The sequence below is a fragment of the Bufo gargarizans genome, chromosome 7, assembly GCF_014858855.1.
Source record: "Bufo gargarizans isolate SCDJY-AF-19 chromosome 7, ASM1485885v1, whole genome shotgun sequence".
Lineage (NCBI taxonomy): Eukaryota > Metazoa > Chordata > Amphibia > Anura > Bufonidae > Bufo > Bufo gargarizans.
In genome coordinates, this window is record NC_058086.1 from 4,528,382 (window position 1) to 4,545,913 (window position 17,532).

The following is a 17,532-nucleotide window of genomic DNA, read 5'->3' on the forward strand; positions in this document are numbered from 1 at the left end:
TAATTGACCAGTTTTCTATTGTTCCCCCCAAAAAATATTTTCAATATGTTCCTGTTATGGCACTTTAATGGTAATTAAAATTGTTTAAAGTGCATACGACCGCACAAAGAGGTTGGTGTATGGATACTTTGCATACCTTTATAGATGTTGTTCTTGCCTTTATGTCACTAAACAAAAAATAAAATAAAATAAAAAACTTTATGGGAGCCCAGCGTATAACAGGTGTGGCTGGGGGTGCGCTGTCCTCCTGGGCTGCAAAACTTCTGCCCTGTGAGTTCATGCCTGCAACTTCTTTGACACACACATCCCGCATGCGCTGTGAATGGGGATTGCGGTGCATGCGCAGTCTCAGGTTCCTACAGACTCCACATTTGTGTACTGCAATCCCCATTCATGGCACAAGCGCAGGATCTCAACATGTCGCTGTCAAGTGAGCCGTTGGTGTCAACCAAAGGAGCGGGCGTGACTTCACATTGGAGAGGTGTTACGGTCTGGAGGGCACAGAGGACCCCTTACCACACCTCTTTTGACACTCTGGGCCCCCATAAGTGTTTAACCTTAAACATTATATTTTTTTAAGCTAAAGGCTGAAGAACAGATTCTATAAAGGTCTGCAAGGTATCGATACATCAACATCTATTCAGCTATGCTGGTGATTTCATATGCATAAAACATATGACAGATGCACTTTGTGTTATAAAAAATTGCTCTGCGCTGCGTTTTCATTTTCTATAAAAATAGGCCCATCATGCTCTTAGTCTGGCCCTGGCCACACTTTGTCTAAAACCGGCCCTGCTCCTTGGCTCTTCTAGGTGCTGGTGCCACCAGTCTCCAATACCGGCTAGCTAGGCCAGCGGTTTACCAAGTGCTGCTGTGCAATACGCTCAATATGAATGGCTGCCCTAGAAGCAGCATGTCCTCCCTGGCCTTGGACACATCAAATGGTCTTCCCTGTGTCTGTGAAGCACCTGCACCTTTGTGGTTTCAGCAAAGGCTGAGAACATCATTCATTTTGTTTTCTAATTTCTGCTTTAATTTTCTGAAAACTTTTTTAAAAAAATGACTTTTTTTTTCTTCAAGGCTGAACAGAACTTTCCAGAATTCGCTAGTTTCGTCACTTCCCCGCTTCTGCCCTGTCACCGCCGCCAGCTCCGTCTCTCTCCGCAGCTATCATCATCCGCTAAGCCCCTCCCACCGTGCGCGTTCACGGAGTGACGTCACCAGAGGCTCCCTCCCACTAGTACGAGGCTCCCGAGGTGATGCTGCGCGATCCCTGAAAATGTTGCGCAGGTTGTAATGCAAAGAAGAGGAGGAGGAGAAGAAGGAGCAGCGTCGGCGGGAGCGGTCCGGGAGTCCTGCACATCTCACCGCCTGCATCACTGAGGGAGGAGGCCGAGCATTCTGCAGCAGCAGCAGCCTAGTGCACCACAAGAAGAGGCAGTCATTGCGAACTTGCAAGAAGTAGGACACGGTATCTGAAGAGAAAGGGAGCTGTGTGCCCGGACTGCGGCAGTGGGCACCTCCAGATTTAGGAATTAGGCGGCCTGCTAGGAGAAGGGGTGTGGGCATCCGAAGATTAGCACCCATACTGCTAGGAATAAGTGAAGGAGAAGACTCAGCGCCCCCAGCTGTGGCAGCGTACTGGCAGGCACGTAGTGTGGCACGGCACCCTTGGCACTCGTGCATTGCAGAGAGGGGGGTGTGTCATCTGCCTCTCTCACTCTGCAATAGAAGAGAAGCCTCTATCTGCATTGAGAGGAGGGGGTCTGTCTGCTAGTGGACTGGAGACCACCTGGCACAGAGAAACAACGCCAGATATTGGCATGGAGCTGTCTGCCATTGGAGAGCAAGTGTTTGCAGTAGAGAGCATTCGCAAGAAGAGGGTAAGAAAGGTAAGTCTGCTGTGGCATGAATGTGGGCATCCTCTGGAGGCAGTTGTACTTTTTTGTAGCATGACTAGACGTTAGTTTAGCTCGATAGGCATGATGCTTGCTGGCATAGTCCTAAAAGTCGGGTATGAAACACCCATCCTGTAAGAAGAAGCGGTCTGTGCAGCCATGACGCCTGGGATGGAGCTACAGGTGGGCGGAAGCTGTGCATGTTCCAGTTTCTTACCGGCTAGAACAGGCATGGCCAACCTGAGTCTCTCCAGCTGTTGTAAAACTACAACTCCCACCATGCCTTCTGTAGACTGATAGCTGTAGGTAGCCTGGGCATGCTGGGAGTTGTAGTTTTGCAACAGCTGGAGAGCCTCAGGTTGGCCATCCCTGGGCTAGACGTTAGAATTAGCATGGGGTGATCCCCACTGGTAGTTTAGCACAGTTAATCCCATTTGCCCCTTTATAGGTGAGAACGATCGATCTGCGATTGCAGAGGATTTAAGGTTCTGTTACTATCATGCACACAGTCATATATCCATCCTGCCGTTCCCCAGCCATTGTAGACCAGAATTAGAAGCCTGGCTGTTACGCTACAGGTGACTCACTTGCTGATGTTTCTATAGGTGACTAAACCGTGACTCACACAGATGACTCATATACAAACGTTTGCTTTACTACATATCCATTTGGGGGGACGTGAAGGGACTTAAGTGGTCAGTGAAAATATGACTCATATTTTCCAAGGAAAGGGTTTAAGCTATGAATCGATCGCGCCCGAATTCTCAAAGTGTTTAGGTCATAAGCAAGGGAAGCACAAATAGTGGCTAATCCGGTAAAATATCAAAATGTATTAACTGTTTCTATGTCGCTGTCTTTCTAGGGTAAAGTGGAATATCTAGTGAAGTGGAAAGGCTGGCCCCCCAAGTAAGGAGCGCTTTCTTCTTTACGTTTTGAAACCTTTTACTGTATTTATTTATATGTAGAATATATCCATCTCATATCTATCTACTATTATCCATCCATCTATCTGCCCACCCATTTATTTCTATAGGGTTGCAGTTTGTTTATTACCTAGATACAACCACCCCCACCATGCCCGATCTATGTTCCACCTCTACCCAGCTGACATAACAGAATACGCTGCTTTCCAGGAACCATGCTGTGTAAACGGTTTGTTTAGCAACACGTGGCGGCACTTGTCACATTGTGTTGCTTGTGGTTTTATACGGTGCTGCAGATAATAATATTGCACACTTGTTATGATGTGAATGGAGTAAAATGACAGTTATTTTTATTCATGCATAGTGTCTGGCTGTGGGAACTCCTAAAATGTTAGGAAAGAGGCAGAAAGGGAGATCAACACAAATGTCTGATTACAGTTATATAAATGAGAAGACGTAATCGTCCTTCTCGTACTTATAACGCATTAACACAAGACATTCTCATAGACTACCACATTGTAGATCGTGACACGCGAGTCTGTCTTCCCAGTTACTCTGAAGCATCTTTGAATTTCCCGCCTTGCGAACCTGTGTGTGTGGCTTGAGATGGGAGATTTCTTCCACTGTAGTAGCGGAGCCCTCTGCATGCCCAACCTGGGTGCCACTGGTATCTGATCACACGTTAAATGCCCTGAATAAATGATTCCTTTTATGTATTGTGAAGGGTATCCAGGTGAAATGTGCAGCATACAGAAACTCCAATTCACACGAAATATGTAATAGTAACATTTTTACAGTGGGAAACATCTACCAGGTGTTATTTTATATTAATGAAGGTGTCAATGCATTCTCCTGTTAACTAGAAAGAGGAACGTTTAAAAAAACACATTACAGCTGTGCATTATAAGATGTGGATGAACCACTGGGCATTTAGAGTCACACATTAATCTGTGACATGAAATGCAATAAAAGCATTTATTATAAATACATTTCTGAATATACAGTATAGATTGGAATATATATATATATATATATATATATATATATATATATTTATTTTATTTTTTGTTAGATTGAAAGCAGAATGGGAAGCTTTACAGCTGAGCAGAGCTAAATACTGTATACAGTATAGAGAAGGCCATCAGTGAGCTTGCGGTGGTAAAGATGTGTGTATGTGGGCTCATGCCATGGCACTGCCTGCTCCTAGATAAGGACTGCCTATTGAATACGTCTTGTTTATCACCTCTAATCTGAGAGGGGGAGTGAGAACTCGGAGGAGGAGGAGGAGGGAGATGAGAGTGACGCATGAGTCATATGCTCACTTGTTTACTTCAGCCTGTGCTGCAGTGTGCGCAGGAACAGCAGAGGAAAGGTGTGCGCTCTGTAACCCTGTGCTTACCAAAGGGCTGCACGCTCCTTACATAAACCACAACCATAGACCTAGTATTCATTTGTAAGTGAAGCCTAATTACAATCATAGTCAGTTACTATATTTGTAGCAGGCGCTTGGTTTTTTAGCCCTAAGCCCTATGTTGGCACTATTGTATCACAGCTTTTGCTAAAGATGCATCCTGCCAGTGTGCACGGGAGGTTATATGTTGCTTTGCTGTAGTACCCAGATCAGCTGTTTGGACCAAGGTATTAATATTGCAGATTAGGAAGTGTGCACTGTTGCAGCTTCCATACACATTTACGTTTTAAGTGAATGTAAGTATTTTAGCTTGAATCCATAAGCTGAACCCTAGTTCTGGTCATGTCTATATTGTTGTACTATATTTTAGAACTGCAATGAACCGTTTGTCATTGGAACAGTTTTTGCATTTACTGACAGGAAGAAGAGATCTAGAAAATGTCGAAGAATTAAACAGTTAACTGTATTAATGAAAAATGGCCCCAGCAATATTTGACATCTAAAAAAAAAAAGTAATGTTGTAGGAACTAAGGCTCAGTTCACACAGTAGCGTTATGTCTCCAGTTTGATTTGGAGCCATTACCACTGTGATTTAGAATTTTCTGATGGATCAAAACCCCAATGGGTTTTTGGGGTTCCTTCTGGGTTCTGTCACTGTGCTATTCTTTCCAGCAAAAATACTGGAAAGCTTGATGGTTACCTAGTCACTATTGTTTCAACAGATCTTCCATATATCAATAGTACAAGCGAAGATAAAACGCTTTGTAATATAACTTGTGACAGAAAAACCCTCATTCTCTACTTTCCAGACTTCTGTGCCTTCTGCACTGATCATTCAACATTGGGCCCCGTTGCTCCGATATTGTGGGTAGAGCTGGCAGGGACGCTGGGTGTTGTGTGCCCAGTATGCACATCCGTCAGCCCTGTGATCGATATGTGCATACAGCTGGCCAATCGATAATCAATAAGGAGGCTTGGCCAGCGGACCAATCAGGGGACAGATGGAAGGACCAATCGGAGTGCTCGGCTCTCTATTTAAAGTTGGCTTGCTCTGATTCCAGTGCCACTTACTATGTCAACTCTGTGCTATATTGGATTTGTTTTGGATTCCTGTTTTCTGACTTAGTTTTGTGGATTAACCCTTTCTCACTCCTATTGGTATTACTTGGACTGTTTGACTTCCCTTTTGCCTGCCTTTCTATCGTTTGTAGTTTTTTCCCCAGTTTGTTTCTCTGCTAGCTCCCTGACTCTGTATCTGGCTTAGTTGATGGATTTTCGGTTGATGCCTGGTATTGATCCATGGCTCTGTTTGGTTGCTCTCCATTCTTTTTGCTTCACCAGTTGGCAACTACTCTGGGTAGTATCCTGGAAGTTGGCAGCAAGGGGTAATTTGCAGTCCCTTAAATTCTGTTAAGTAGAGTGGCCAGTGCAAAGTTTGTGTAAGGAATTGAGCTAAACCATAACATGGTTTTCATTCAGTGAAACAAAGATGGGTCTAATATCAAGCTTCATTGACGGATTTGTATTTATTTTACTCATTTATTCTAACCACTGAGCGACCGAGCTGCCCCACAGATGAGGTTACAGCTGCTTCCCATAGATGTCTATAGAGACTGGAGAGGGGAAAGGGAGCAGATGTAGAGAGACACACAGACACTGCTGCTGCTTCTAGTAGGCATTTTCCTAGCTTATCCCAGAGCTAAATCCACAGCAACACTGCTCATTACTTCTCTTTAATGTTTCCATGCTTCTGCTGCTTCTCTTTGTGTGTGTGTTTGGCTACTTTCACATGGTCTGTATTTTTCATCAGTATTTGTAATTTGCTGACATTTATTATTAATAATAATAATAATAATATCAACCTAAATGGGTTGTAAAACATCAGTCAGTGCTAGGATACCTGCTGTGATCTGCAGTGGTGTATCAGTGCAGCCTGTGTGGGAGCATTACAGTGCCTGTAGCTTGCACCAGGATATGATAGCGCAGGTAGCAAAGACTGAACAAACTTTACAAAAGCTGTGATCCTATAGAAAAAAAAAATATTTTCCAATTTTAATAAGAATTATATTGTCAGGCACAAAAAGGGCTAATCAGTCAGATTAATATGTTAATCGTCCAATACCCATCACCCACTAAAGGCTTCTTTCACACTAGCTTTAGGCTTTACCAGCAGGCTGTTTCGGCAGGGGAACAGTCTGCTGGATTAATACTTGCACATGTGTGCTGCGTTTTTTGTCCGGCAGCCTCTCGGCATGTTTGCCGTGCTGCGCCGCATCTCCCGTTATAGTTAACGGAGCGGGGCCGGGCCGGGCAGCACACGCGTGCAAGCATTAGTACAGACAAGCCTAACGCTAGTGTAAAAGAAGCCTAAATCTAGCATTATTTATATCATATAATAAAGTCTGTCCGGGGATAGATTCCTATAGAGAAAGATTAAACAGGTTTGAGCTTTCGTGAAGTGCTGGTCCAACTTTACTGAGTTTAGCCACATGACATTTTAAAGTTTGGATCTGCAAGCTGCTGTTTCATCACCCTCATTCCTTTTTAAATTTGAGGATTTATTTAACTTGTAAAATAAATGTATCAAGGGCTGCAAAAGGTTATAAAACAAAAATACTACTCACCTCTTTGTTCCCCTGAAGATCCAATTCTCTTGGTCTTTGTTTACAAGTGGGCAGTTTGGACACAGTGATAACAGGCCGTACATTACAGGCCACAGAGTAGGCACGTGTGGTCACTGTTTGGTTTGGCTGCAAAAGTCATATGCTGCTCAGTTGTGAACAGACCAGGAGGACCGCTGGAGCAGAATCGCTAAATCTTCAGTGGAAAGAAGAGATTAGTATATATATATATTTTTTTTTTATAACATTTGCAGCCTTTAAACCATAGAAACATAGAAACATAGAAACATAGAATGTGTCGGCAGATAAGAACCATTTGGCCCATCTAGTCTGCCCAATATATCTGAATCCTATGAATAGCCCCGGCCCTATCTTATATGAAGGATGGCCTTATGCCTATCCCATGCATGCTTAAACTCCTTCACTGTATTTGCAGCTACCACTTCTGCAGGAAGGCTATTCCATGCATCCACTACCCTCTCAGTAAAGTAATACTTCCTTATATTACTTTTAAACCTTTGCCCCTCTAATTTAAAACTGTGTCCTCTTGTGGTAGTTTTTCTTCTTTTAAATATGCTCTCCTCCTTTACCGAGTTGATTCCCTTTATGTATTTAAAAGTTTCTATCATATCCCCTCGGTCTCTTCTTTCTTCCAAGCTATACATATTAAGGTCTTTTAACCTTTCCTGGTAAGTTTTATCCTGCAATCCATGGACCAGTTTAGTAGCTCTTCTCTGAACTCTCTCTAGAGTATCTATATCCTTCTGGAGATATGGCCTCCAGTACTGCGCACAATACTCCAAGTGAGGTCTCACCAGTGTTCTGTACAGCGGCATAAGCACTTCACTCTTTCTACTGCTTATACCTCTCCCTATACATCCAAGCATTCTGCTTGCATTTCGTGCTGCTTTATTACATTGTCTTCCCACCTTTAAGTCTTCTGAAATAATTACTCCTAAATCCCTTTCCTCAGATACTGAGGTCAGGACTGTGTCGAATATTCTATATTCTGCCCTTGGGTTTTTACGCCCCAGGTGCATTATCTTGCACTTATCCACATTAAATTTCAGTTGCCAGAGTTCTGACCATTCTTCTAGTTTTCCTAAGTCCTTTTCCATTTGGCGTTTCCCTCCAGGAACATCAACCCTGTTACATATCTTTGTGTCATCAGCAAAAAGACAAACCTTACCATCGAGGCCTTTTGCAATATCACTTATGAAGATATTAAACAAAATTGGTCCCAGTACAGATCCCTGTGGAACCCCACTGGTAACATGACCTTGTTTTGAATGTTCTCCATTGACTACAACCCTCTGTTGCCTGTCACTCAGCCACTGCCTAATCCACTCAACAATATGGGAGTCCATGCTCAATGACTGCAGTTTATTGATAAGTCTTCTATGTGGGACAGTGTCAAAAGCCTTACTAAAATCTAGATATGCGATGTCTACTGCACCTCCACCGTCTATTATTTTAGTCACCCAGTCAAAAAAATCTATAAGATTTGTTTGACATGATCTCCCTGAAGTAAACCCATGCTGTTTTTCATCTTGCAATCCATGGGATTTTAGATGTTCCACAATCCTATCCTTTAATAGGGTTTCCATTAATTTGCCTACTATTGATGTCAGACTCACTGGTCTATAGTTGCTCGATTCCTCCCTACTACCTTTCTTGTGAATGGGCACGACATTTGCCAATTTCCAATCTTCCGGGATGACTCCTGTTACTAATGATTGGTTAAATAAATCTGTTAACGGTTTTGCCAGCTCACCACTAAGCTCTTTTAATAATTTTGGGTGTATCTCATCAGGCCCCTGTGATTTATTTGTCTTCACTTTAGACAGCAAACTTAGAACATCTTCCTCTGTAAAGACACATGCATCAAACGATTTATTAGTCATCCTTTCTAGTGGAGGTCCTTCTCCTTCTTTTTCTTTTGTAAAAACTGAACAGAAGTATTCATTAAGGCAGTCGGCTAGCCCTTTATTCTCTTCTACATACCTTCCGTCCTTTGTTTTTAATTTAGTTATTCCTTGTTTTAATTTCCTTTTTTCATTTATATATCTGAAGAATGTCTTATCCCCTTTTTTCATAGACTGAGCTAGTTTTTCTTCTGCCTGCGCTTTAGAAGTTCTTATAACTTGCTTGGCCTCTTTCTGCCTAATCTTGTAGATTTCCTTATCTTCATTGCTCTGGTTTTTTTTATAATTACAAAATGCTAGCTTTTTATTTTTAATGATTTGGGCCACTTCTGCCGAGTACCACAGTGGTCTCTTTTTTTTTTTTGCTTTTACTGACAAGTCTAATTGAATTTTCTGTTGCCTTCAATAATGCACCTTTTAAGTAGTCCCATTTCTCCTGGACTCCATGTAATCCGTTCCAGTCTGATAAGGACTCATTTATGACTAATTTCATTTTTGAAAAGTCTGTTTTTCTAAAATCTAAAACTTTTGTTTTTGTGTGGTGGGACTCTTTCACAGTTCTTATATTAAACCACACTGACTGGTGATCACTAGATCCCAAGGTTTCGCCTACAATGACATCATATACCGAATCCCCATTTGTGAATATCAAATCCAAAATGGCCTCCCTCCGGGTTGGCTCCTCAACCATTTGTTGTAGGGATAACCCCAGTAGGGAATTTAGAATATCTGTACTCCTGGTAGAACTTGCTATTTTGGTTTTCCAGTTTATATCTGGAAGATTGAAATCTCCCATAATGATAACTTCTCCTTTCATTGTCATTTTAGCTATTTCTTCAACTAGTAGATCATCTAGTTCTTTAACTTGATCAGGTGGTCTATATATCACACCTACACGAGTTACTGCATGATTAGCAAACTGCAACGTAACCCAAACTGACTCTATGTTGGCCTCACCAACTTGTATTAGGTTAGCTTTAATGCTATCTTTCACATACAGGGCCACTCCTCCTCCTTTCTTGCCTTCTCTGTCTCTTCTGTATAAAGAGTACCCTGGTATGGTTATGTCCCAGTCATTTCTTTCATTAAACCATGTCTCCGTAACAGCCACTAAATCTACATTCTCAGATGCCATTATTGACCCAAGTTCATAGATTTTTTTACCTAAACTGCGAGCATTTGTAGAGAGGACTCTGAGCTTATCATTTCTTAACCTCTGTGCATCTGACCTGTTCTGGCATTGTTTGTGTGTGTGTGTGTGTGTGTGTGTGTGTTTTTTATTTGTTTTCTACAAGTTTGATAACCACTTTGAAAAGGTTCTGAGCTTTCTTGAAGTCTAACTTTGGCCATGTGACATTTCAATGTTTGAAACAAACTTCCTTTCCTTACCCTGCGTTATGTTTTATGAGTGTGATTATGTGGAAAGATGTAGCTAAACAGGGAAGGTTGACTTGGGCTTCCAAACTAAAACTGTTAAGAGTGTTCATGTGTCTGCAGTGCAGCCAGCAGTATACTCATCCAACATTCAGGCATGTGTACATATCTCCAGTAATTGTTTCTTGTATGTATGAATTAACAAATGTTCCTGGGGGTTTATCATTCACAAGCAGAATAAAGACAATCCATTCTGCATATTATTGACCTGCATTTAGGGGACTGAAAAAATAGTTTATACAAAGCAACACAGTAAGGTTAAAGAGAAAAATACAGAAACCTATTACTAAAATAAATGAGTAAAACTGTTTCTCTAGATACACTAAGATTCCAGTGAAGTTGACTTGCTGTTGCCTCTTCCCCTAAAGTTCTGCTTTTGTAACTCGTATTGCTTTGCTTTATTATTTTTATGCTATTGAATTCATTTATTAAAATGGGATTTATTTTTCTTATAGGTACAGCACGTGGGAACCAGAAGAACACATTTTGGACCCACGTCTTGTTTTGGCATATGAAGAAAAGTGAGTTTAGGTTTAACTTATGGGGTTATACATTACAGGGTTTACAGCACAGCTGTTTATAGACTATCTCCATCAGAATTTAATGCTGGCTGTATATTGGTAAATCTGAAGTACAACCGTAGCTACAGTCTGGTAATTGTGTTTCTTTTCCACAAAGATATTGTCATTTTTCTATTTTGTTGCTGTGCCAACTTTTTGCTCAGGTGACGGCACCAATTTCAGCAATATTGCTTGTCATTTTTTAATTACTTCTATTGTTAGTATGTGCTTTTAATAAATAAAAAAAGTGAGTCTTTCATCAGTTTCAGATGACAGTTGAAAAGTAACAACCAACATGGCAGCAGAATCTGTTGTGACGTCTGCAAAAATAGCTGTCTCAATAGAAAAATCTCAGTATTTCTATCAGTGGAAAAAAGAACCTCAAAATGGTCCCTGATCTAACTTCTGATTTACTAACACATGGTCAGTTATAAGCTTCGAGCAGAAATCCACTTTAATGTTTTGCTTCATAATTTTTATTAAAGTACTTCTTCTATAGGAACTACTATGTATCCCAAAGTAATTATAATTCTGAAATGTGGCCCAGCGATCATGCAGATAAAGGTCTAGTAGCTACATAGTAATGCTGAAAGCTATTTAGAGCAATGATACAAACATAAAGGCCTCATATATAATGAGAGAGCTGCAAAACGCATTATACATATAATATGAATTAATTATGCATTGGTCTTGTAGGGAAGAAAAAGAAAGAGCCTCTGGGTGCAGAAAACGAGGCCCAAAACCTAAACGCCTCCTACTGCAGGTATGAATGAAAAGTGAACTTATCTCTATATTTAACCTGAGGTCACATACATTATAGAAATGTGTATTATTCTTTCAGTTGCCAGATATGATAACGTGTATAAATCTGTGCTGAAAAACAATTGTTTAGCTTAAAACAGTAGTTCTGTTTATTTCTTGATTTTAATTAGTCTTGTTGTTCTTATTAAGCTGTGAGTGAGGACGAGAATAAATGTTGTTTTTTTTTTTTTTTTTTTTCTATAGAGGCTTTATGGTATGGACCTACGCAGTGCACACAAGTCCAAAGAGAGAAAACTCTGCTTTTCCTTGTCTCGGAGGTTCAGCAGTGGTCTCGGCTCTAAACCCACAACAACTTCCACAGTGCCAGAGAAAGCCAAATCACTGCAGTTCCCCCTCAGCAAGCAGCGTAAAGGGAGGAAGTTTTTGTGCCTCTCACGCAAGAAGTTTCTACGCGTATCAACCTATGAGCCACTGACTCGCCGAACAGATTTCTTTGCCAAGGAGGATGAAAAGGAAGAAGCTCAAAGCATCCCTGATTGGCATGAAGAGAAACCAGCAGAGGAAGATGCACATGAAGACGAAACGATGCATGAGGCTGACATTAAGGGTGGGATACTTCATCTAGTCTTTGGGTTACACATTACTAAATACCAATAACAAATTGTAAATATTTTATTGAGCCTCCTAATAATTACTAAATAATGGCCTTGTAATTTTAGTATTAAGGTGTACCTTTTAGTTCTCTAAAAAAAAAAAAAAAAAAAGTTTGCAAAATAGCTGCACTTCTTTGTACAATCAAAGCTGTGAAGTAAGCTGTGTATTTTTCTGCCATATTATTCCATGTTTCACAACTAGATGCATTTCTCTCACAAGCAGGGGATGTTCCAGCACTGTAATGCTGTGACCTTACTTCCCACTATGTATGTTTTTCAGCTCTGGAGCTCACAGAATCGAGAAGGAGGGAGAGATCCCACTTACAGAAAAGCTGGAGGCTCGGTGATCTTCGGAAGCAGTGTAGAAGTAGTTCTTTTATCAGGCTCAGAATCTCCACTAGCTGTGAAATGCCCCCGCTTCCTCTTTGCCATCTTCTGTGTCTCTGTTGCCAGGGGCAGATCTTGCCTGGCAACAGGCAGTAGACTTTAAATTAGGTGGAAGTGAGACCCCTAGTGGCCATGAATTTACAGTTTTTTTCAGGTGGATGCAGGCATATTTTCTTAATGGAGTGATTTAGAAATTTGCTAGTTAACACCATTCTCTATTAAATGAAATTGTGTGAAAGGACACTCTTTAAAAGGTGTTTTATTGGAAATTATGATTTGGAGGACAGTATTGTCTTGCTGACTAAAATTTTGGCAAGATGTTTTGTGGTAAAAAGAAACCTGTCAGGAACTTTCTGCTGTCTGGCCCACAGACAGCATGAAGTACTGGCAGCCTCCATTGTTGCAAACAACTATATTTTACTTAAAAAATAGAAACACGGTGGTATTTCTGAGAAAATATGGTTTAAAAATAAGCTGGGAACAGGGAGAAGAGTCTAAGCACCCCCTCATGGCTTCTCCCCAGTTGAGCTTGATTGACAGGTCCCCTGATTTGTGTATATTGAGACAACTGTCAATAAATCTGAGTTAAGTGTGGGAGAATCTGGCGGAAAGCCATCTACAGGACACCTCTCCCCATTCCTGGCTCATTTCTAAACTGTGGGGCACGTTTATTAAGACCGGCGTTTTAGACAGCGATCTTAATAAAGGCCCGTCGCTAACGGTGGTTCTGCCGAAGTTATGAAGAGGTGCGTGCCTCTCCTTGTAATTTCGCCGCATTCAGCACTGGTTATAAATGTAAGACGGCTTCCGAGCTCTCTTACATTTAAACCATTTTCTACGCCAACACGTAGAGAATGAAGAATGAGATGGGCCTGTCCCCTCCCCTGCCCACTGTTTTAGACCTGGTGTGAGCGGGGCGAAGTCGCAGATAGCGGCACAACTAACCATTGCGCCATCCTCTGCACCTAATTTAGGCGTACTTCAACTTAGTAAATGACCCCCTGTGTTTTTCTGAAACGCCACAGCATTTCAGAATAAAACAGAGTTGTTTGTAGCCAGGGAACCGGTTCGCATAGCATACTGCCCATAGTCACTGATTCTAACAGTGGATTCTAGAACTGTGATAATACTGGAAAAAATATTTAACTGTTCAGGTGTCTGATTTTGTAATTATGCTTGTGTGTATTATATGTGATTCTCAGTAACCTCAGAACTATCATTTCTTTTGTCTCACTACAGATGACACAAAATCAGATACCGCTCCTCTTTGGCTCCCTGCCCTCCCCTTGCCCAGTGAGATTACTGTTACAGACATCACTTCAAATTCCATCACGGTGACTTTCCGTGAAGCCCGATGTGCAGAAGGCTTTTTTCGGGACCGCAGTGGTGAATGCTAGTTGCTGTAATCATTCTTTTCTCTTCCTCCCCTGAAATGAAGTATACAGACTAAAAATAACAGTAAACAAAGGAGAGATTCCTCCATAAAAAGGCCTGTATAACAGTGCAGAACAGTGGTCCTGTTTTAGGAAGAGTGTGTTTTTTTTTTTTTTTTGGTTTTTTTTTGTTTTGTTTTTTTCCCCCGACTCCAGAAACTTCATTAACATTGCTTACATTGTTTCCTGAATAACTAGAAGGCTTCAACAACTGGTCCTTCTCTTTGAGAAAGTCACATGGAGATATTCTGATATACAGATGCTGTTTCATATGGTCATTGTAAATGATGGCTGCTTTGACAGTATGTAGTTTGTGTTTGCTTTTATTCGGAAGTATGAAGCTGTGCTCTTCCTGTGCATGGATGGAGAATTTATCTTTCACATGGATTTTAGAGAGAGAAGTTGCATTTATAGTACATAAATGGAAAACCTGAAATAACGCATCACTTTCATGCATACATCCTACACTTTGTACTATAACTCTAATAGGAATACTCATGATTGAACGCCATGCATAATGGCAATGTGTATCCATCAATGGTTTAGCTACAGTAATATCCCATGCTGATACAGCAGATGAAATCTGTGTATCCATACAGCACCTTAGGAGTACCAAACTGAAATTACTGCACTTACACTCGGTATACTACATAATAGACCTATGTCCGCATATAAATAGTGTAACATTTGCAGCTGTGCTAATGAAACTTGGTTGATAACAAAGTCAGAGTTCTTGAATTTTACAGCTTATATTATACATGTGTGCTACAGATGTCTATCTGATACTATATGCACAGGATCTATATGTACCCCTGCTTGTTGGCTACAGACCACAATGCCCAGGTCAGTCTATTATCCTGATTGGTTAATCGTTTGCTATACTGTAGTAGCTAATGACGCATGCATCTGCACTGACTACTAGTCCGTCACTGTTTTTGTAAACGCAAAGTGTGTAGCAACACATACATGTCTATTTCTGACTGAGCAGCAGTGATTCATTAATACAAATAAGAACCATGAAGCTACTGCTATTTACCATGTAGAATACATTGCTGTATATCTGGATACAGTTGCTGCTTTACTTACTGGTTTGCTAATACCTTTGTATTTCAGGCCTCTAAGGAAAACCTTAAAAAAAAAGTATTTTCTAGTTCTATTTCTAGTATGAAATATGAAATGCAGATAGTTACATGAAACTTCTCCTTTAGCAATAAGAGCCTATAAAGGGGGATGTCACACAGGTTTTTGGGGCATTTTCTTTAACCAAAACCAGAAGTGGGTTGGAAAGAAATTTGAAATATAAAGATAGCACTTACACGTCTCCTCCCTGTTGGATCAACTCCTGGCTTTGGCTCAAAAAAAAAACAAAAAAAAAAAAGCTTTGTGTGACACCATCACTAGATTAAGTATCGTAAAGGGAACCTGTCACCCCCTTTATGCTGAAGTAATGACCGACATGGTGAAACAACAATCTATCACTTGTCTGCTAATGTAAAGTGGCTGCTGTGAACTTAAGCCCTGATTTATCAACAGGACAATTTTGAAAGTTGTCTTCACATTTGTCTGTCTGTGTAAAGGTAACAGTCTGTGTGCCAAATTTAGGAAAGTGGCATCCAGCACTTGTTATTTTTAGCACAGGCAAAGCATCACATTGTGGCTTATTGTCGCCTGCCACAGCCCAGGTCAGGAGTGGAGAGCAGCTGAGACTTCCCCAATAATAAATCGATAAATGTGTCTTACACTAAAAAGAACAAAAGTCGCAATTTACTCCAAAATAAATACAAAGCCAGTTTGATAAATCAATAGTTTAATGCTAACAGTGCTCACCAGGTCCAGTGAAGAGACCAGGTTATTCATGACTCCCTGATTTCCCCTACTACCGTCCTGTTATTGGGGAAACACATGAGTACTTGTGACCGTTCTCTGGTGACTCTTCTCCGAAGGGTCCTGTCATTATTCAACTGTAAGTTCTCAGCAGCCATTTTACTCTAGCAGATAAGTGACAGGTAACTGATTTCAACATGTCTGGTGGTGACTGGTTTCCTTTGAAAGGGATGTGTCACAATGACAACCCTATCCATATGCCCTGTAGAACATATGGACATCATAGAAAGGGCTCCCCAACAATGAGACAGTACAGAGAGCCACAAAGTAAGAATGGCTCCAACAGCTTCTGTTTTAATGTGTCAGCACTTCCAAAGGGCGGCCCCAAGAGCTGAACTACAGACCACGAGTGAGGAATTGTGTTCTTGTTTGTTTTTTCTCATTCTGTATGTTATTCTAAGAAAGAGCTGGATGCATTGATCTTTGTGTAGGTAGCTGTTGAACTTTGAGCACTTCAAATGTTCATTCTAATAGGCCTCTAAGCTTATCCATGGAGTGCGCCCTTTAATCTTACCCAAATATGCAACTGGCAGACACAGGGTAACATGTACATGAGAGGGATAAGTGAATATTTGACATGAGCACTTTATTCTGCTTTAGGATGTATGTAAACACTGGTATTTTGGCTCTTAATGTTGTAAATGACAATAGTGCATTCTTTTCATGGTCTGCCTACTAGTTTGACCAGTCATTATTCTGCCTCTATGCACTGTTTTGTGGGATATAAGTGTATTTAGCTGGAAAGAAATATGTTTACTAAAGGTGGGAAACTTTCAGAGCTTGATTGTTTAAGCTTGTGAATTGATATAGTTCCTTCTAGATTGTTTTACTAGTTTGTATGAATAATTGTTCAAAAGCCGAACTTAATACAGCACTTCCAGATGATCAGCAGATGCTAACTTTGTTCCTAAAGCTTAGTCATACACATTCAATGGCTGTTGGCCGAACAATCGTTCCACCGACAGCTATCTCTCCCAACTTCCCCATACACATACATGTTTGGTTGGCCAAACACATATGTGTTGTCAATGGAGATAGTGAGGAGACAGCCATTGCTAGACACTTCTGACAGCGGCTTATCTCCCTAGAGAAGAAAAGGATCGGGAAAAAATATTCAGTTTGACTGATACTTCTCTCTCGCGACATTATCTGTCTTGCGACAGTAGAGAGCTCTCCATACACATTAGACCAGGGATTACCAACCTTTGGCACTCCAGCTGCTGTGAAACTACAACTCCCAGCATACACACTTTCTTGGCTGTTCATGTAACTCTCATAGAAGTGAAAGGAGGATTCTGGGAGTTGTAGTTTCAGAACAGCTGGAGTTGCTGATCCCTGCATTAGACATCATCCAAACCTGCCAATGTGAATGAGTTCCACCGACAATACACTAATGTGTATGGGGGCTTTTAAAGTCTACTGCTGCTTAAGGGTACTTTCACACTAGTGTTCTTCTTTTCTGGTATTGAGTTCCATCCTAGGGGCTCAATACCGGAAAGTTTTATCCTAATGCATTCTGAATGGAGGGCATTCCGTTCAGTATGTATCAGGATGCATCAGTTCAGTCCCTCTTATGTTTTTTTGCCAGAGAAAATACCACAGCATGCTATATCTTTCTCTCCGGCCAAAAATCCTGAATAC

The 17,532-nt window shown here is 41.0% G+C and overlaps 1 protein-coding gene across 2 annotated transcripts; it reads left to right on the forward strand.

Moving 5' to 3' along the window:
* Positions 1–1,185: 1,185 nt before the first annotated feature.
* CBX7 (chromobox 7) lies at positions 1,186–16,245 on the forward strand. 2 transcript variants are annotated; one of them, XM_044300915.1, is made up of 7 exons: positions 1,186–1,892; positions 2,761–2,804; positions 10,668–10,733; positions 11,469–11,535; positions 11,778–12,141; positions 12,468–12,554; positions 13,814–16,245. In XM_044300915.1, exons 1-7 carry the CDS (start codon positions 1,824–1,826, stop codon positions 13,969–13,971), a joined length of 855 nt encoding a protein of 284 aa, XP_044156850.1. In that variant the 5' UTR covers positions 1,186–1,823; the 3' UTR covers positions 13,972–16,245. The 2 variants fall into 2 exon arrangements, with proteins under 2 accessions (XP_044156850.1, XP_044156851.1); XM_044300916.1 differs by lacking the exon at positions 12,468–12,554 and having other exon boundaries at positions 1,187–1,892.
* Positions 16,246–17,532: the final 1,287 nt, after the last annotated feature.

What these genes read in the sequence shown, in the direction of transcription:
- CBX7 (XM_044300915.1), top strand. Translation starts at nt 1,824, where the DNA reads ATGGAGCTGTCTGCCATTGGAGAGCAAGTGTTTGCAGTAGAGAGCATT. An exon ending in TGGAAAGGCTGGCCCCCCAA is followed by an intron (nt 2,805 to 10,667) that starts GTAAGGAGCGCT and finishes TTTTTCTTATAG; the next exon opens with GTACAGCACGTGGGAACCAG. An exon ending in GCATGAGGCTGACATTAAGG is followed by an intron (nt 12,142 to 12,467) that starts GTGGGATACTTC and finishes TATGTTTTTCAG; the next exon opens with CTCTGGAGCTCACAGAATCG.